The sequence below is a fragment of the Watersipora subatra genome, chromosome 10 (genome assembly GCF_963576615.1).
Source record: "Watersipora subatra chromosome 10, tzWatSuba1.1, whole genome shotgun sequence".
NCBI classification, from domain to species: Eukaryota; Metazoa; Bryozoa; class Gymnolaemata; order Cheilostomatida; family Watersiporidae; genus Watersipora; species Watersipora subatra.
This window is the reverse complement of record NC_088717.1, coordinates 11,450,909-11,473,664: the sequence shown is the minus strand read 5'-3', so window position 1 is coordinate 11,473,664 and position 22,756 is coordinate 11,450,909. Positions and strand designations below refer to the sequence as shown.

Sequence of the window (22,756 nt, the reverse complement as noted above, 5' to 3'; positions counted from 1 at the left end):
TTAACTTTATTTGCTAAGCAGATTCTGACAACAAAAAAAAACTGGAAATGCCTAGCCGATAAGTCCAATATTCATACTGAACAGAGAAAGCAAACAGTCAAAAACTGGGACAAGTCGTGATGGGATAAAACTGTGAGGTCCTGTGAAACGTGATAACTCTCATAATTGGGTTTTACCTTCGAAGAACGGAGCTTTTGTCAACGATGGGTAATAAATAAAAAAGACATATTTTGGTCGTAAGAGTTGGCATGAGACAATTCAGGCCCAACACTTCTTTTAGCCACCACAGACATGGCATAGACATCACATTTTACTGTACAAGTAAGCAAAAAAAGAGCACAAATTGAATGAACCTACAAGCTACATGAACGTGTAGAAAGATACAACAGCCATTTAAAAAATCAAATAATAACTATATTTAAAATGTACAGATATAGACTTTCTGGAAAATGAAAGCGCGAGTGACAGATGTGTTCTGTGCCAGAGAGCTGCTAAACAAATTCCAACATAATGACCAGTTCTAATCCAGACAAAGAAGACAGCTTCAGAGAAAGAGAACAACAATAGCTGTAGAAAGTGAAGCGCTGACTGGCGGAGAGAACCAGTCAAACAGCGATATCTTGAAACACGAGACCAAAATATCAACGTCTGCGTTTTTTTGGTGATATGGTTTTGGTTTCAGAAAGTCCATCCACTCTATCAGAATCTTCCACATCCGACTTTCGACTTTTCTTTTTCTTTGGTGTTTCTGCATCAGCCTTTTTGCTAGTTGATCTTCTCTTAGCTTTTTTCACACCTATGGACAATGGTGAGGCAAACTGATAAAATGGTGTGATGAGACAACGCTAAAACAGTGGTGTGGTGAGGCAACGACAACACAATGGTGTGCCAAGACAGCAGGAATATAATACATGTACTTGTAGATTAGTTACAGCCCACCACCATTCTTATGGCCAGCTATTCTATAAAATCATGAAAAAGCTCATTGACATACATGTAAAATGTCTGCGATACTTTGGAGTCGTATCATCGAATGCTCCACACTCGGAAAGACAACTCCATAATATTTTTAGTACAAGTTTATTTAATTTATGCTTAGGAGCTGAATCACATGGTATATTAACTGTAACAGAAAACACTTCAGTGAAACAAATGCTAACAATAATAGATTTTGGGGATTGTTACTATAGACAGAGAGTATACAATGTTGTAAGATATACCTCTATACACGTTACTTATTTACAACTGTACCTGCAGTGATAAACTGTAAAGGTACGGCCACAAGTAATGATTTTGTCGTTGATTCTGACCGACAAGAACGAAAAACACAGAATTATTCGGCCGAATGTCACAAAATTGTCTGAGCTGTGCATGCACACCGAAATCATCAACGAAACGCTTCAAATTAACTAAACAAATTATTAGCGAGCACGACTCTAGCAGCGTTTGCAATTTATATTGTCCAAGACCCGTATGACGACACACAATAAAAGTACCAGTGCGATTCGACATAGTACATACGATGCAACTGCCTCGATTGCACTATTGTTGGTTCTTTATCATTCGGACATCATGACTACAAATCGTTTTTTTTTAATAATAGCCATTTCTTTTTAGCAGCAAAAGTTCTGGTGTAGAAAGAGTTGCCATCTTTAGTTGCATCGTATTTACTACGGCAAATCGCGTTAGTATTGTTCTTGCATGTCGCGTTATTTGCCTCGGACTATATGAATTGCAGAAGCTGCTAAAATCGTGCTCACTAATAATTTGTTTAGCCAATTAAAAGCGTTTCGTTGATGATTTCGGTGTGCATGCACAGCTTGGACAATTCTGTGAATTTCGGCTGAATAATTCTGTGTTTTTCATTCATTGCGTGATTTCGGTCAGAATCAACGAAAAAATCATTACTTGTGGCGGTACCTTTACAGTTTATCACTGCAGATACAGTTGTAAATAAGTAACGTGTATAGAGGTATATCTTACAACATTGTATACTCTCTGTCTATAGTAACAATCCCCAAAATTTATTATTGTTAGCATTTGTTTCACTGAAGTGTTTTCTGTTACAGTTAATATACCATGTGATTCAACTCCAAAGCATAAATTAAATAAACTTGTACTAAAAATATTATGGAGTTGTCTTTCCGAGTGTGGAGCATTAAGAATCATGAACACACTACACTATAAAATGCTTATAATTTAAGCATTGCAATTATTTTTTAATGTAATAACTAATACCTAAAATTAAATCCCAAACAGATAGAAGGATTTATCATCAAAGAAGGTGGGTATTTAATCACATCTAAGATCTAAGGCTAATGAATCCAATTGGAAGGCTTATTCAGATGATATATATATCGGAATCGGCGGTAAAATTTGTTTGTTTTGCCCACCTTGCTATATCTGACCCTCTCTCACAATGACTTGTGACATGACACACAAGTTGCTGCTAGGTAGCTACCAACCTATAATAGCTGAAAGTTAGATGCAGAACAAAAAAGCTAATGGAAAGCGTATAAACCTTACACAAACCATATATAAAACACTGAGATATACACACAGAAAATTATTCTTCCAACAGAATTTACAGATACCAAGTCAATGAATGGAATAGGGTTGGAGAGAGTTTTAATATCATAGGAACTAGGAACCGGTTTGAATTGAATAGTGGCATCCATGAAAGTGCAGTACTCCATGCAGAGATGGGCACTTGAGTTAACTCGCGTGCTCAAGCAAGCCTTAAAGCTCACCTAACAAATGAATTGAATGAAAAGAATTGATTCTATGGTATCTTTTATTTGCTGTATCACTATATCGACTCGGAGCATCCTACCAGTAAGAACTGAATTAAATCGAGTTTTTACTGTCATTATAGAGGAATTGACTCGATTCTCTATTTTCAATAAGCAAAACGACTCGAGTCAAAATGTACCAATCCTTCCCTCTATAATTACTGCATCGACGGAAAATCCATCTTAACAGTGATGACCTAACTAACACAATCTGTTGCTTGATTTGCACCAAAGCGAATATGTCAGTGCAGTCCCATGTGGCCACCCCCACAAGTTTTCAAAAGACTTCGATATCACTGCGTATATTTTATTGGTCAATAATATACACTACGCACTGACTTTATGGCTTGTCTACGTTGCACTGACAATAATCTCATTTATAATTTTTATAGTTGCTCTTGAGTATTGTCCATTTTATTGATAAGCCTTTATAACAACTCGCCTTTGTACCTATACAAAAACAACAATCACTGATCGCAGTGTAATCAGATCACCCAAAGCTTTGCCACAATAAATGTAGGAAGTTGGGTTATCGTTGTGCTGAAATGAACCTGTTGCAGTTTTTCCTCTACTCACGAAAAACAGCACAAAATCGTGGTTTAAGTTTTTTTAATTTCCGGTTCAAGTTGAATGAAAGAAATATTGCAAGAAAGCGACCTGAACATATTTCTGCAAGTAAAATCCTTCAAGACTGAACCAATCATATTTTTGGCTACTAACTTTTCATATTAGATAATGTGTGTTTGCAGTTTGTTCAAACTGCAAAAAGCTGTTTTTTTTTGCACCTGGTTTCACTAAACTACAAAAATATTAAACACTCCTTTTGTTTTTAAATGCATCGATTATGGTGCAAAATTTTTTGCTGATTTCAAAAAACATTAAATTGACGGTATACGTCGGAAACTATGCTTTTACAGCAAAAATACGGAGTGTATGCCAGCAAAAACTGGCAGGCATGACTTAATTCCACCTGAAAAGGCAATGAAATTTCTAGTGAAATAGTTGATATATGCAATACAAACAGTCAATTGACCGAGCTAATATGTGTAACTAAATTAGTGATTGTAGTTTACAGTTATTTTGATATATTGCCAAGTCAATTTTTGTAAGAATCGATGGAGAATTGATTTTCTATTTAAAGCACATAAATTACATAATTTTTTTATTGTATATTTCAATACATCAGAGTCTTGGCTTTCGAATGAGCTATTGTTTGCCATGGTGAGACAGACATTGGTTGGTGTTTATAGGATTTCCCCAGAGCTCTACCGCGAAAAAGTTTACTGGCATAGTCTCGAAAATTGCGACCTCACAATTCTCATATTCGTTGTTGTCTGCTCTTGCCGCTTATTTATCAACTACGAAAGTGACAATACTGACGCTAGTGGCAGGCGAAGATAGGACAACTCCAGAGAACGAATGAAGATGACAAAAGAATCAGAGTCATTAGTTCTCCATGTACATATTATTTCTATGATAAGTACCTCAGACTCCAAGAACCATACTATATTTTCCCGATGATATTATGCACTAGCTCTTTATTTTTAATGTGATGTTGAGGGTGACAACCAAGACTAATTAATTTCAAGCATTGCGTGATCTCGCGAAAGTGCGATTGACATTTAGTCCAAGGGCCACGCAACCGCAGGTCATAATTTAATCGATGTGATTTCATTACCTTTATCAACGACAGTATATTTATTGAAGCATAATTAATTAACCCAGAACAAGTGTTTGTATTGGTCGGGCGTTAGCACGATCGAGGGCATTGTTGATTATCTAGAATCTTAGTTTATTATTAGCGCTCTCCGGGTTTAACAGCACCGATTGTCACAGAAAAACGCAGCCTCAATGGCAGCGAAAGGGATCGACGACATAAGGCTAAATGAGAATTAGGACATCACATTTTGAGTACCTTAAGCAAGTGTTTTTTTTTGCAGGACGTACTTTTGACACCTCGTTTTTCATAGCTCTATTATTCTTTGTGTATGAATATAGGCTCATTCGAAAGCCAAGACTCTGATGTATTGAAATATATAATAAAAAAATTATGTAATTTATGTGCTTTAAAAGAATTAAATCGAGTCCTTGAAGTTAGGATTGCTAAAAAATTAAATTGTGATGTTTTTGCTATGATTGTGAATTGAATCGATTCTTACAGAAAATTTGATGCAAAATATATGGGAATTCATTTGTTAAATTTTTGATGAGAATTAAAATTAGTCGAGTTATTTTTAAAGCCTTATAAACATCTCTGACTCTATGGTAGTAAAACCAACACTGAAATCAAATACAGTGGAAGCTCAGTTCTCGACCACAATCTGTTTTAGAAGGTTGGTCACAAACTGGGTTGTTCGAGATCCAAAACAGGTTTTCCCATTACAATTAATATATGTAAGTTTTAATCCGTTCCAAGTCAATTTAACAACTTCGGTAAAGTATTTTTTAACATTTTACACCATAAACTGTACTGTATACTGCATACTATAAATAAAAACGGGTAAATATAGATCGTGTTTAACTTTAAAAAATTTTTTCTATCTATGATGATGAAAAAAGAAAACAAAAAGTAAACATTTCGTATGCTTTGCTCTTTGAACATCGAAAACATTAAAGGTTACGATACAATACCGAAAATCGTAAAAATTGGTAATAAAACAGCAAAGCATGCAACAGATCAGTTACATCAAAAACAGTGTAAAAAAGAAAATAGAAACAGCAATGGCACGTTTACTTCATATCTCTGAAGAAGAATCCTTCTCCAAAACAATTTAGGATAACTCGACTGGAGGAGTTGTGTCCCTAGACAATCTCTTCGGTAGAGGCGACGTCCTCCCAGATGGCTCCTTTTTGCAAAGAATAAATGTCGTGAAACTTCTCCCTTTTTTTGAGAACCTTCCAAAAGTGGCTCATAACAACACCGTTAAACCTATGAACATGCTGTTTCCAGAGCTGTTCTGAACGTGCAATTCAAATGCGCATGTTCCGGTTTGGTCGAGAACCAAATTTATGGTCGAAATCCGAGGCGAAGAAATCTCACATTTTTTGGTCGAAAACTGAGTTGGTCGAGAACCGAAGCGTTCGAGAACCAAGGTTCCACTGTACAACTGTATCGACTGTATGGTGCGACAATACAAACTAATAATGATGCTTTCCTAAATAAATGTAGCCTATTGAGTGAGTACATGCAACACAAAGTTTCTAAAACCTTATGCAACTTCGCTGATCAATTCCATCTAACGCAATTCATGAACACGAGTTGTACACATTTTAGCACAACCAATCACATAAAAGATAACAAAACTACAATAATATCTATGCATGACTTTTAAGTGAGTTGATAAAATGAAAGGATCTAGCGGTGGAGCGAAGGGAACCTTGAATCAAGGACATTACAGAGTAGGAATAAGATAACTCAAGGATTGGGTTAGATCCCAAGCTACTAAACTTAAGATCTCTATCCCTTCCTGTATGGGGTTTGTTTCCTGTTTTTCTAAAAAATGTAGACGCAAAAGATTCTTTGCAATATTATCGACATAATTATAATATTTAAATAATATTCGCACGCTAATGATTGGTGTATTTTGAAACACATGTTTATGATTGGTTAATTCTGGAACAAATTCATTATATTTTGCTGATCCACATCTCCGCTCTTCTTGATGCCAAATCACAAAAATAAAACATGAAATCTTTAAGAAAAAAGGAGACTCTAAAAAGTGAAACCTTTTTGTGAATGAAACTAAATTTTTCATTAATGAAAAAAAAATCTCTGAGTAGTATTACTATTGAAAGCTAATGTAGCCCAAATCGCATGGTATATCATAAATATCTCAAACATGTATGCTGCCTGATACTCTTGAAAAGCTCTCAAATAATAAATAGATAAAAAATGGCCAAAGGTAGCTCAAAGATTTTACACTAATGCAGAAACAACATAAAAGAGGATTAACATCAAAATAAAACATTGTTTCCCCTGAATGTGTACGCAGGCAACTTCACGGTGCAAAATGAACCATTAGAAGAATGTGATATAACATCATACTTGAAAGAGGAGTTAACTCCATCGGAGCAGTCTGTGATTGGCTGATACCATTCCCTATAGGCGTAAATCTCTGTCGGAGTCCAGGAGGGAGCGTATGCACGGCTTCATCAACCGTTGGAACTATGATATCTGTCTTCTCTTCTGTTTCAACGCCTTGAAAAATACTCACAGGCTGGCTTGCACCTACAACAAAATATGCACAGTTGGTTCCTCTTGATCTGCTGGCTTTTGATCTGTTAAGCCCCAGCTACACATATCACGGATAAAAGCTGTTATTTGGGTAAGAAATGGCATTGCTGATGCGCAAATATAGAGTGTATGATGGGTTGTATATTAATGAACATGCCCTCACAATCGAGACTGACGTGCCTGTGAGTGGCTAAGAGAGTTTATTCCGAGTTGAATCCCGACAATAAGGCTTTACATAAATTACTTACAAATGACAAAGATAGGTGACGGCCTTTGGAGCCAGTCGAAACTGCTCATAAAATATTTCAGGATAATTCTTTAGCCGATTAAATCTATTGAAAGCCTAAGTTATGTTCTCTTGTTACTTTATTTCATAAACAAAACATCTCCTTAATTTAGCTCTTCTATTTTAAAAAAAGGGGGACAACAGAGCTACATGGAAGTCAGTGATAAATCCGAAATTATAACCAATCATTGTTAAAAGGACAGACTGCAAGAGAGAGAGTTGTTTGACTGAGACTTGACTGATTTTCATAGCTAAAGCATGAAGCTAAAACAAATACCATTGCCATCACAAAATGTTGATGATCCATATTCTGGTATCTGGTTATCTGGCATTACACTAAAACACAAAGAAAATGATTGTCTACATCTCACCATCCAATAACCAGTTGGCTTTAATGGTTCTACTGTGTAAAAGGCAAGAAACTCTGTGCCTGGGACAAAAAGCATAAAAGATCAAAAAATGAATAAGTTATGCAATCATCAGTTTAAAAAAATTCAGTTGGCAGTTGGATCAACATGTCTGGCATGTATTACAAATAACTGCTTTCTACTTTCCAAAAATTAAAAAACTGAAACTTGAGAGTTATCTCCTCTTGTTTCTACTCTTATGACAAGAGTAGACAAAGCTTAGGTTCCAAAGTTACAATTTTTCCATGAGCTTACGTGTCGTTGAACGCTAGTCCAAATCAATATTCTTAGTGTTATTTAGTGAACAGGTATGACCATCCTTTACAAAAGCGAAAAACAAGATCAAAAATACCAAAGTTTGCTAATAAACAGCATGTTTTAATAAAACAAGCAGTGTCCAATTTTTGATATCTATCTGCAATAATTCTGCATATTAAAAAGTGGCAAATATCTGGCTACTGATCAGCCTCAGCATAAAAACTTTGTAACTTGAACTATGACCTTCGCACTCCTTAGTGATTCCTCAGTAATAACTCACCAAAGGATTCGAATAGACATACAGCTCAGGAGTGGGAAACTAATATAAAAGGTAAACAAAGAGACAGGCAGCTACACAGACTGATTTTCTAAAGTATCGATACTCTACAAGGGCCATCTTACCATTTCAATAGCTACACAGAGTATGTGAGATGATATTGTCTTTATGATGCATTATATAAACTCACTATAATTAACCATTATATACTGTATACTTTATACAGTTATACATTGTATAACTAGCCATTGAGACACGCAGGATAGAAGACCCACGGTATAAAAATCGTGTAAACTATCAACTTGTGTAGTAATACTACATACTAAACATCAGGTCAAACAATCATTTCTCAAGATACTTACAGATGGAGAGTTTTCCATCACAAATCTCTAACAGGGTCTCATCACTGACAGTTTTCTGAGCCTTCAAGGCGAGAGTATGCGCCTACAAGGAAACATGGCCACCACTCATACAAGTTAGACCGCTTTGGAGGTAAGAACAAGTCTACTAAGTGAATGAAGTTCTTTGCACAGTTCCGTGGCCACAGATGGATATGGCAGCAGACTAGAACAAACAGCCTAATTTTGCTAGAAACAAATGTTGTCAAAAATGAGATGTCCAAGAAGGTAGGTAAACGAGATCGGAATGGCGGTTAACATATTTGACCTTTTAATGCCACTTCAGAATTGAGTTCTCCTGCATGAGTAAACTAATTTCACTTTTGAAGGTAATGAAAAATTGGTAAATTTACGTTTTCGGAAATCAATGCTGTGTGGGATGGTTCCACCAGTAATCAGAATTGTAACTGTGATTACATAACCAAGTTACACAAGACAAAGAAGTTATTATAAAACAGACATGCAGCGTTATTTTGTGAAATACTTTCACAAACTAGTATTTCAAATAGGTTGGATAAATAAACTCTAGCATAAATTATAAACAACTGTACAATCAAACCTTGACATATAAAGCTAATCTGCTTTGATTTGTATTCAGAGTCTAGAGTAAATATTCTTACAAGTATTCCATTTTGTTCCATTTAGCTTAAACTTAATGAATACTTTTTATAATTATTTATAGCTGTTAATTAGCAAGATTTCAGACATTGTATGTAGGAAATTGATCAGTGTTGAAACAAGTACTTGCTCCAATTTTTCATAGGATGTCAAAAGATTTGAGGTTTGAATGTGCTTTGAAATGCACATTATGATCTTGTGACCTCTTTACATGCTTTTTAGATGAATCTCTCCTGGGTGCAATGAGCCACCCTTGTCCCGCGCATAAATGTTTTCGCTGACATATGTGGACACTAGTAACAAAAGGAGAGTTATCTTATCCTTTAATAAACATCCTCCCATGGTTCCATTACCACATTTAAGACTCACCTGTTCATTGGCTTTGCCCTTATTAGTTGTGTAGGAGACTGTGATGGGGCGAGACCACTTTTTTTTGCGGGGCACGGGTAGCTCCACTCCATCCAAGCACTGAATGGGCATCTGAAAACAGAATCACTCATATACGATACCTTTTCAAACTGCAGTTGAGTGTCTGCACAGTTGAGTGTCTGCACACTATGAACACAGACCTGATGAGATGAAAAGCTAGTGAAAAAGAAGACATTGCCGGACACAGCGATAATACTCAGCAGTGTCAAATGCTCACCACAACATAAACTAAATGATAAAGTGCCCACAGTGCAGCATTGGAATTACTGCTGATGCAATAAAGTAATGCAAGTACTGTTGATGCAATACAATAATACAAGTACTGCTGATACAATACAATAATACAAGTACAGCTGATACAATACAATAATGCAAGTACTGCTGATACAATACAATAATACAAGTACAGCTGATGCAATACAATAATACAAGTACAGCTGATACAATACAATAATACAAGTACAGCTGATGCAATACAGTAATACAAGTACTGCTGATACAATACAATAATACAAGTACAGCTGATGCAATACAGTAATGCAAGTACTGCTGATGCAATACAATAATACAAGTACAGCTGATACAATACAATAATGCAAGTACTGCTGATACAATACAATAATACAAGTACAGCTGATGCAATACAATAATACAAGTACAGCTGATGCAATACAGTAATGCAAGTACTGCTGATGCAATACAATAATACAGATACAGCTGATGCAATAAAATAATACAAGTACAACTGATGCAATACAGTAATGCAAGTACTGCTGATGCAATACAATAATACAAGTACAGCTGATACAATACAATAATGCAAGTACTGCTGATACAATACAATAATACAAGTACAGCTGATGCAATACAATAATACAAGTACAGCTGATGCAATACAGTAATGCAAGTACAGCTGATACAATACAATAATACAAGTACAGCTGATGCAATACAATAATACAAGTACAGCTGATGCAATACAGTAATGCAAGTACAGCTGATGCAATACAATAATACAAGTACAGCTGATACAATACAATAATGCAAGTACTGCTGATACAATACAATAATACAAGTACAGCTGATGCAATACAATAATACAAGTACAGCTGATGCAATACAATAATACAAGTACAGCTGATACAATACAATAATGCAAGTACTGCTGATACAATACAATAATACAAGTACAGCTGATGCAATACAATAATACAAGTACAGCTGATGCAATACAGTAATGCAAGTACAGCTGATGCAATACAATAATACAAGTACAGCTGATGCAATACAGTAATGCAAGTACTGCTGATGCAATACAATAATGCAAGTACTGCTGATACAATAATACAAGTACAGCTGATGCAATACAATAATACAAGTACAGCTGATGCAATACAATAATGCAAGTACAGCTGATGCAATACAGTAATGCAAGTACTGCTGATACAATAATACAAGTACTGCTGATGCAATACAATAATACAAGTACAGCTGATACAATACAGTAATACAAGTACTGCTGATACAATAATACAAGTACTGCAGATACAATAATACAAGTACTGCTGATGCAATACAATAATACAAGTACAGCTGATACAATACAATAATACAAGTACAGCTGATGCAATACAATAATACAAGTACAGCTGATACAATACAATAATGCAAGTACTGCTGATACAATACAATAATACAAGTACAGCTGATGCAATACAATAATACAAGTACAGCTGATGCAATACAGTAATGCAAGTACAGCTGATGCAATACAATAATACAAGTACAGCTGATGCAATACAGTAATGCAAGTACTGCTGATGCAATACAATAATGCAAGTACTGCTGATACAATAATACAAGTACAGCTGATGCAATACAATAATACAAGTACAGCTGATGCAATACAATAATGCAAGTACAGCTGATGCAATACAGTAATGCAAGTACTGCTGATACAATAATACAAGTACTGCTGATGCAATACAGTAATACAAGTACAGCTGATGCAATACAATAATACAAGTACAGCTGATGCAATACAATAATGCAAGTACAGCTGATGCAATACAGTAATGCAAGTACTGCTGATACAATAATACAAGTACAGCTGATACAATACAGTAATACAAGTACTGCTGATACAATAATACAAGTACTGCAGATACAATAATACAAGTACTGCTGATGCAATACAATAATACAAGTACAGCTGATACAATACAATAATACAAGTACAGCTGATGCAATACAATAATACAAGTACAGCTGATACAATACAATAATGCAAGTACTGCTGATACAATACAATAATACAAGTACAGCTGATGCAATACAATAATACAAGTACAGCTGATACAATACAATAATGCAAGTACTGCTGATACAATAATACAAGTACAGCTGATACAATACAATAATACAAGTACAGCTGATGCAATACAATAATACAAGTACAGCTGATGCAATACAATAATACAAGTACAGCTGATACAATACAATAATACAAGTACAGCTGATGCAATACAATAATACAAGTACAGCTGATGCAATACAATAATACAAGTACAGCTGATGCAATACAGTAATACAAGTACAGCTGAAGCAATACAGTAATGCAAGTACTGCTAATACACTAAAGTAATGCAAGTACACCTCACACAATATGTTAATAAAAATATGGCTAACTCTGCATCGCGCAAGAAAATTCTACTGCTAAATCATGAATAGCAACTGCTTAAAAGTTGCGACCATCTTAGAATTTCTCCATCCTGCTGGCTCGAAATAAGAACCATGACTAAAGAGTTTGCTCCCATTGTCGTAACCAACAGGTGACATATGCCTCAAAAGCATGCACAAGTTTTATCTCTAAAATGGTGAAGATAAAGAAAGCGATTAAACTAATCTCTTACATCCGGAGGCAGCTGAAATAAGTGGAGTCGTTTTCCTGTCAGGTCCAACGTGCTCTCCAAATCTTTTTTAGACCAGATATCTTTGCTAAGGACGACCCTATAAAACAATTTAAACAATACACATTTTTGAAAATAACAAAAATATATTTAGTTGGGCAGCCACGAGCATGTCAAGGAAGTCCTAAAAACAAGACTAACTTGATCTGTGATTTGCTTTGTGTATTAAAAGTGTCGTAAGATGAAGACAATAAGAACCCATCGTAAAGTCTTCAGTCTGTAATTTTGTCGTCGGTCTGGAAAACATTGAGCCAAATTGAGCTTTTTAAGTAAGTTTGGTTGAAATCAGTGTTGAAGTTTTTTCATTTTCGTCAAACTGGTATAAAACGCTCAAAATCATCTAAATACGCCGAATTCAGTTCAGTTGAGGATGTAATTCAGTCTTCAATCTAGAAAACTCCTTATGAACGCTGCAGTTAAATACATGTGACACTAAAACAAATGCACTATATAAAATATAATATAAAACTGAATGCAAATGTTCAAATTATATGTGAAAAAACTAAAACAATAACAAAAAGAGAAATTTTTATTGTTATTTTACATGACGATTAATGTAGAGGTGGGGGGGGGGGGGGTGGTGATAGAGTGATGTGTGTAACATACTGAACTTCAACTAGGTAAAGTGGTGATAGAGTGATGTGTGTAACATACTGAACTTCAACTAGGTAAAGTGGTGATAGAGAGATGTGTGTAACATACTGAACTTCAACTAGGTAAAGTGGTGATAGAGTGATGTGTGTAACATACTGAACTTCAACCAGGTAAAGTGGTGATAGAGTGATGTGTGTAACATACTGAACTTCAACCAGGTAAAGTGGTGATAGAGTGATGTGTGTAACATACTGAACTTCAACTAGGTAAAGTGGTGATAGAGTGATGTGTGTAACATACTGAACTTCAACCAGGTAAAGTGGTGATAGAGAGATGTGTGTAACATACTGAACTTCAACCAGGTAAAGTGGTGATAGAGTGATGTGTGTAACATACTGAACTTCAACTAGGTAAAGTGGTGATAGAGTGATGTGTGTAACATACTGAACTTCAACTAGGTAAAGTGGTGATAGAGTGATGTGTGTAACATACTGAACTTCAACCAGGTAAAGTGGTGATAGAGTGATGTGTGTAACATACTGAACTTCAACCAGGTAAAGTGGTGATAGAGTGATGTGTGTAACATACTGAACTTCAACTAGGTAAAGTGGTGATAGAGTGATGTGTGTAACATACTGAACTTCAACCAGGTAAAGTGGTGATAGAGTGATGTGTGTAACATACTGAACTTCAACCAGGTAAAGCGGTGATAGAGAGATGTGTGTAACATACTGAACTTCAACCAGGTAAAGTGGTGATAGAGAGATGTGTGTAACATACTGAACTTCAACTAGGTAAAGTGGTGATAGAGAGATGTGTGTAACATACTGAACTTCAACTAGGTAAAGTGGTGATAGAGTGATGTGTGTAACATACTGAACTTCAACCAGGTAAAGTGGTGATAGAGAGATGTGTGTAACATACTGAACTTCAACCAGGTAAAGTGGTGATAGAGAGATGTGTGTAACATACTGAACTTCAACTAGGTAAAGTGGTGATAGAGTGATGTGTGTAACATACTGAACTTCAACCAGGTAAAGTGGTGATAGAGAGATGTGTGTAACATACTGAACTTCAACCAGGTAAAGTGGTGATAGAGTGATGTGTGTAACATACTGAACTTCAACTAGGTAAAGTGGTGATAGAGTGATGTGTGTAACATACTGAACTTCAACTAGGTAAAGTGGTGATAGAGTGATGTGTGTAACATACTGAACTTCAACCAGGTAAAGTGGTGATAGAGAGATGTGTGTAACATACTGAACTTCAACCAGGTAAAGTGGTGATAGAGTGATGTGTGTAACATACTGAACTTCAACTAGGTAAAGTGGTGATAGAGTGATGTGTGTAACATACTGAACTTCAACCAGGTAAAGCGGTGATAGAGTGATGTGTGTAACATACTGAACTTCAACTAGGTAAAGTGGTGATAGAGTGATGTGTGTAACATACTGAACTTCAACCAGGTAAAGTGGTGATAGAGAGATGTGTGTAACATACTGAACTTCAACTAGGTAAAGTGGTGATAGAGTGATGTGTGTAACATACTGAACTTCAACCAGGTAAAGTGGTGATAGAGAGATGTGTGTAACATACTGAACTTCAACTAGGTAAAGTGGTGATAGAGTGATGTGTGTAACATACTGAACTTCAACCAGGTAAAGTGGTGATAGAGTGATGTGTGTAACATACTGAACTTCAACTAGGTAAAGTGGTGATAGAGTGATGTGTGTAACATACTGAACTTCAACTAGGTAAAGTGGTGATAGAGTGATGTGTGTAACATACTGAACTTCAACCAGGTAAAGTGGTGATAGAGTGATGTGTGTAACATACTGAACTTCAACCAGGTAAAGCGGTGATAGAGTGATGTGTGTAACATACTGAACTTCAACTAGGTAAAGTGGTGATAGAGTGATGTGTGTAACATACTGAACTTCAACCAGGTAAAGTGGTGATAGAGAGATGTGTGTAACATACTGAACTTCAACTAGGTAAAGTGGTGATAGAGTGATGTGTGTAACATACTGAACTTCAACCAGGTAAAGTGGTGATAGAGAGATGTGTGTAACATACTGAACTTCAACTAGGTAAAGTGGTGATAGAGTGATGTGTGTAACATACTGAACTTCAACTAGGTAAAGTGGTGATAGAGTGATGTGTGTAACATACTGAACTTCAACCAGGTAAAGTGGTGATAGAGAGATGTGTGTAACATACTGAACTTCAACTAGGTAAAGTGGTGATAGAGTGATGTGTGTAACATACTGAACTTCAACCAGGTAAAGTGGTGATAGAGTGATGTGTGTAACATACTGAACTTCAACTAGGTAAAGTGGTGATAGAGTGATGTGTGTAACATACTGAACTTCAACCAGGTAAAGTGGTGATAGAGTGATGTGTGTAACATACTGAACTTCAACCAGGTAAAGTGGTGATAGAGAGATGTGTGTAACATACTGAACTTCAACTAGGTAAAGTGGTGATAGAGTGATGTGTGTAACATACTGAACTTCAACCAGGTAAAGTGGTGATAGAGAGATGTGTGTAACATACTGAACTTCAACTAGGTAAAGTGGTGATAGAGTGATGTGTGTAACATACTGAACTTCAACCAGGTAAAGTGGTGATAGAGAGATGTGTGTAACATACTGAACTTCAACCAGGTAAAGTGGTGATAGAGTGATGTGTGTAACATACTGAACTTCAACCAGGTAAAGCGGTGATAGAGAGATGTGTGTAACATACTGAACTTCAACCAGGTAAAGTGGTGATAGAGAGATGTGTGTAACATACTGAACTTCAACCAGGTAAAGTGGTGATAGAGAGATGTGTGTAACATACTGAACTTCAACTAGGTAAAGTGGTGATAGAGTGATGTGTGTAACATACTGAACTTCAACCAGGTAAAGTGGTGATAGAGAGATGTGTGTAACATACTGAACTTCAACTAGGTAAAGTGGTGATAGAGTGATGTGTGTAACATACTGAACTTCAACCAGGTAAAGTGGTGATAGAGTGATGTGTGTAACATACTGAACTTCAACCAGGTAAAGTGGTGATAGAGTGATGTGTGTAACATACTGAACTTCAACCAGGTAAAGCGGTGATAGAGAGATGTGTGTAACATACTGAACTTCAACTAGGTAAAGTGGTGATAGAGTGATGTGTGTAACATACTGAACTTCAACTAGGTAAAGTGGTGATAGAGTGATGTGTGTAACATACTGAACTTCAACCAGGTAAAGTGGTGATAGAGAGATGTGTGTAACATACTGAACTTCAACTAGGTAAAGTGGTGATAGAGTGATGTGTGTAACATACTGAACTTCAACCAGGTAAAGTGGTGATAGAGTGATGTGTGTAACATACTGAACTTCAACCAGGTAAAGTGGTGATAGAGTGATGTGTGTAACATACTGAACTTCAACCAGGTAAAGCGGTGATAGAGAGATGTGTGTAACATACTGAACTTCAACTAGGTAAAGTGGTGATAGAGAGATGTGTGTAACATACTGAACTTCAACTAGGTAAAGTGGTGATAGAGTGATGTGTGTAACATACTGAACTTCAACCAGGTAAAGTGGTGATAGAGTGATGTGTGTAACATACTGAACTTCAACCAGGTAAAGTGGTGATAGAGTGATGCGTGTAACATACTGAACTTCAACTAGGTAAAGTGGTGATAGAGAGATGTGTGTAACATACTGAACTTCAACTAGGTAAAGTGGTGATAGAGTGATGTGTGTAACATACTGAACTTCAACTAGGTAAAGTGGTGATAGAGTGATGTGTGTAACATACTGAACTTCAACCAGGTAAAGTGGTGATAGAGAGATGTGTGTAACATACTGAACTTCAACCAGGTAAAGCGGTGATAGAGTGATGTGTGTAACATACTGAACTTCAACTAGGTAAAGTGGTGATAGAGTGATGTGTGTAACATACTGAACTTCAACCAGGTAAAGTGGTGATAGAGTGATGTGTGTAACATACTGAACTTCAACCAGGTAAAGTGGTGATAGAGTGATGTGTGTAACATACTGAACTTCAACCAGGTAAAGTGGTGATAGAGTGATGTGTGTAACATACTGAACTTCAACTAGGTAAAGTGGTGATAGAGTGATGTGTGTAACATACTGAACTTCAACCAGGTAAAGTGGTGATAGAGTGATGTGTGTAACATACTGAACTTCAACCAGGTAAAGTGGTGATAGAGTGATGTGTGTAACATACTGAACTTCAACCAGGTAAAGTGGTGATAGAGTGATGTGTGTAACATACTGAACTTCAACCAGGTAAAGTGGTGATAGAGTGATGTGTGTAACATACTGAACTTCAACCAGGTAAAGTGGTGATAGAGAGATGTGTGTAACATACTGAACTTCAACCAGGTAAAGTGGTGATAGAGTGATGTGTGTAACATACTGAACTTCAACCAGGTAAAGCGGTGATAGAGTGATGTGTGTAACATGCTGAACTTCAACCAGGTGAAGTGGTGATAGAGAGATGTGTGTAACATACTGAACTTCAACCAGGTAAAGTTGAAACTAACCTTACATAAGTCTTATTTTCAGTTTTTGCTTACAAACCAGTCTTTTGATGGAACCTCGGACATAAGTTGGAAAGTACTTTAGTTGTATAAACAAACCTTTGTTCAAGTTTTATGTGGTACAATATAATTTTATTGTATATCGTCGCATATAAACCGATTCTAGATTGCAAAGCTTACCTAACTAAGGCGTCTGCTTTACAAGCGTGCAACTGAAAGCACTGATTGAAAGCATTTGACAAGAACTCTGACTGAAACTTTGAATCCTAAGGATTTTGAGACATTTCTTATCGTTATTAATAAAAATAAAATATAACAATAATGGTTCAATAACTATCAGTAACTCTTTCGCCCCCAAATAAATTTTTATACTGAGGCAATGATATATTCAGTAAAACCAAATAGTTGACATTGGCGGATATAAGTTCTCATACCATTTGACCAAATTAATTTGCATAAAATGTTACATCATCTAATACCATACAAAGGCCACTAATGTGTGGCAGAATGAGTTTGGGTACTTTTTTGTCCTCTTCATACTACTGTGGTTGACAAGTTGAGCATGTTCAGTGTCATACGAGTTACCACTATTACTATAGCTTACGGTATTATTATTACTGTTAAAAATATATAGTTATTGTCATCACTACTATTGGCCAATAGGAAATCATCAGAAGTTCATTGATCTACAATTTGCCAAACCTACGTAGCTGTAATGCGTCTGATCTTCAAGAAGAAAAAATGCCTAGAGAAATGTGTTTTGCTAAGCTAAGCATGAGATGCAAACATATTTTCCCCTAGCTCAACACAAACACATGATTGTTTTCTATCAATTATGCGGAGACACACTACTCATACAACTACCCACCAATCAGAAACGTTTTGTACTAAGCCTACACGCCGCTCCACTTACGCAACCTTTTGCTTTGATAGGTATGATTTCTAGGGTCGTCTTGCATGCAAATTCTTATAAATTCCTTATAAATTTCAGGGCTGACTTTCTAGAGTCAGTTTATATTGTTGGTGCCAGGCTAATAGCAAGTGGCAGGCAACCCTCATTACCTCTCATTGTTTAAGCTGATTTTTAATACCCGGGCAACGCCGTGTAGCACAGCTAGTAATTCTACAACACCTACATATTATTTACTCGTTAGGCGATACTAACATTATGAATGCTTTTTTATGTAGAACTCAAAATACAATCACCTCAATCTGCGAATATTCCAACTTGCAACAAGTGTTTGTTTATACAACTAAAGTACTTTCAAACTTATGTTCGAGGTTTCATCAAAAGACTGGTTTGTAAGCAAAAACTGAAAATAAGAATTATGTAAGGTTAGTTTCAACTTTACCTGGTTGAAGTTCAGTATGTTACACACATCTCTCTATCACCACTTTACCTGGTTGAAGTTCAGTATGTTACACACATCTCTCTATCACCACCCCCACTTCTACATTAATGGTCATATGAAATAACAATAACAATTTCTCTATTTGTTATTACTTTGGTTTATTTTACATATAATTTAGGCAATTGCAATTAGTTTCATATTATATTTTATATACCGCATTTGTTTTAGAGCTACACATATCTGTAATGTGTAATTACCTGCAGAGTTTATTATACCGCTTTCAGATTGAGAAACAAATTAAACAGCTTACAGCATATTCTTATTAGTTTTAACGGTTTTGATTTACAGCCATACCTCTACATATGAGTGACTCAACATGAGAGAAACTCGAGATATGAGCGGACTTTCTCACCAATTTCTTCCTCGAGATACGAGTAATCTTTGAGATATGAACTGGTTGTGGATCGCCCCTATATTGCCGAGTATGCGAGAGGCCGCTTTTGAGAACAGCATCGCTCAGTCTTTCTCATAAAATCAGTTTCAAAGAAGTTGTTAAAAGGCTGGCTAAAAGTTATAACAAACGCGAGGCAAAACGTGGCTAACCGGTAACATACTAAAAAAATTAGACGACAAAATTAAATAAGTTTAGTGAAAGATTAAAACTTAGCTTCAAGTGTGTGTTTAGTAAGTTAAACTCATTGAAGTTTAGCTGACTTCAATGTTCCTAACACTTAGGCTCACAAAAGTTTAGTGTACCAGATGCGTTGCTCCTAAGTATCTATCAGAAAATCGTTATCCACAACATCTGTCTCAAAGGTAAAAACTCCATAAAGTAGTGTAGGCTACATAGTGACGTTACATTTTATAGCAGATCCTAACAACTAAATAGGTATTTGTTACTTTTCTAACACAAGTACTGAACTACAACAATTAAAAACAAATTTTTTCCATCGTAACATCTTGCTTGAGTGTTTTTTTCTCAGTATGAAAAAACGGATTAATTTGTACATAGAAATTTTATATAAAAAATAGTGCCTTGAGACGAGCTCAGTCCCAGAATGCATCAAGCCAGGATGTCGAAGTGTGACTGTACAGAGTAGATCCATGAATGAATATTTGTAGCTATTTTCAACATACATCATTTGTTTTATAAATAAAAGTAAAAGAAGTTCACAAAAATTAGAAATTAAATTTCAAAATAACAAAAAAATTCTAAATTAAGTTAAACTACCTTTGGTGTATGTTAGAGTATTTCAATATTTTATCTACCTCTGGTCCTACACTTTGTCTAGCCTATATTTCAAGTTCAAAATATTGTCCTATATTTCCTAAATGTAGAAATATGTCCTATACTATAGTTTGGTTCAAGTGTCTCAAAATAAAGTACTGTAGACACAACTATAACATAAACCTACTATAGCGCAAGTTCCACTTGACAAATAATTTATGTAACATTTTTCACTTCGTATTACGTAAGAAATTCCACATAACGTCAAGCGTCAAGTTCTCAAATTTGATTTGAATAATGAGTCCGATAGCTAGCCTTACAAATTCCGTTTTCTTTCTTGCAGAATTTGAAAGAGAAAACTTCGTATAAGGATATCTCTATCATATATTCTAGTACCCTCGCAGTCTAGTGTGCTGTAAGAGATTGTCAGGTGTGCAAATAAAATACAGAGAATAAGTAGCTGTATAATTATTCAGAAATACTTAAAGGCAGTCAATTGCATTGGTGCGGAGGTTAGCGTGTTGGTCTAACGATCTGAATATCACGAGTTGGAGTCTCATTGAAATCAGTCTTATCCAAACCTCTAACCCTGACTTCAGAAAAATGGATGGACAGACACCGATCTTACGATAGTAAATATATTTTTTTAAGTTTCACTCTATTTTAGACATACACAATATTTTCATTTTATTCTTTCCTGTAAAGATCTTGCTGTCTAGAAAAAAATGATTTAAAGTGACATATAAGGTAAGCACTTCCCTTTACCTAGTGTAAATTTACCTTATTCATGGACAATAAAGCAAGTGAGAGTGATGAGAAGAAAAGGTTGTCGATACAAACCAAACATGTACATATCACAGCTATTGTAAAAATATTAAATTAAAAAAGTCAAGTTGAATTTTTTTCTCATTTGAAAAGCCAAAAAAGTGAGTTTGAGACCATCTTGCAACAGATCACACAATTTACAATTTATTTTACTGTTCGTATAACATAAAATCCCTATAAAGTAAACTTTCTCAGAACGGATTATTTACATCGAGGCAGCGTCTATTGTAGCAATAAAAAACCTATTTTTTGCACGCCTGCCTGTTTAAAAATTTGGGTCATAACACTTTATGTATCACTGACAACATTTATCCTTGGTTATGGGTATCTGAACGATTTAAACAAAATATACTATATCTTAAAAAACATTTGCTCCAGCGTACAACACGTTGAACACACGAATTAACTATCGCAGCTGATTACCATTGTATATCAAATTTGGATGGGATACGACAATTTCAGACTAATGCTATACTAGAATAAGATTAGAATGATACTAATACTAGATAATATGATAATAATATCATAATAATAGCACAAGACAATATGTTAGTAAATAAAAGTAAAAAAACAACTTATGTCACACCTGCAGTTAGATTTGTTTCGCTTGGATGAGCCTCTAGTCTCCGGAGAAGGTATTTCTTTCTTCATTTCAAGGTAAATTGTTTTCAAGCCTGGTATATAAGAAAATCATAAGCTAAGCCTTAGAAACAACAGCTCAATTACACAATAATGATTATTCTATACTAAGTTATGGTATTAAACGCATGTGTAGAAGAATGTGACAGACTTACTTGCTTTCTAAATGAAAGCAAGGTGGATGATCCAATATTGGACAATCCTAGATTCAGTAGAATGAAGCATTTTGAAAACCTACAGTTAATGTACGCGTGGGCGAGTGTAAAACGAAAGCTTTCAAAAAAGCTGATAAGAGTATGTATGTGAGATATGTCAAAGACAATTCTATGAATTAGACTTTGTGCATATGTACAGACTGAGCTTGTAGGGGTCTGATTATTTTTTTTATAAAATAGATACGGTTAACATGTCTTAATAGTCTGACATCTGAAAGATAATGTAATTACTAGCCTGACTGCTGCACAACCTACAATGTAATTTTAAAAGATGAACTACTGCAAGAATAGGCGGTAAATTTATATGTAAAAATGTTTGTTTATCAGGTCTTTGACATTCTTAAAGTGATATGACCAGTTCTTCCACACGTTTGAATCGAGCAAGGCAGCCATCACAGCAAAGAAGTCGAGATATTTGTAGGCGCTAAACAAATGATCCTCGAAACACCTTTTTTGTTTTCAATTTACAATTAAAAACAAATGCTTTCCCACTTAATTTTGTTAACTAGTAGATGCACAAATTTGTGAAGTAAAAGTGTTTGATAAAACACTTGGCACTTTGGTAGACAAATGTCATTATGGTTTATTTACAGCTTAACTATATATTTTAATAGGATATATCACAGAGCTTGGCAACGCATAGAGCTTTTTGATTAAGATTGCAATTAGCCACTAGTAATTGC

General features: G+C 35.5%; 1 protein-coding gene across 1 annotated transcript; it reads right to left on the bottom strand.

Annotated features, from left to right (window-relative positions):
- On the bottom strand, window positions 1-21,895 carry LOC137406379 (uncharacterized). The gene is made up of 6 exons (XM_068092955.1): window positions 21,806-21,895; window positions 12,612-12,708; window positions 9,640-9,750; window positions 8,617-8,698; window positions 6,838-7,020; window positions 1-796 (listed from the first exon to the last, which is right to left on the bottom strand). Exons 1-6 carry the CDS (start codon window positions 21,868-21,870, stop codon window positions 642-644), a joined length of 693 nt encoding a protein of 230 aa, XP_067949056.1. The 5' UTR covers window positions 21,871-21,895; the 3' UTR covers window positions 1-641.
- Between the last annotated feature and the right edge of the window lie 861 nt (window positions 21,896-22,756).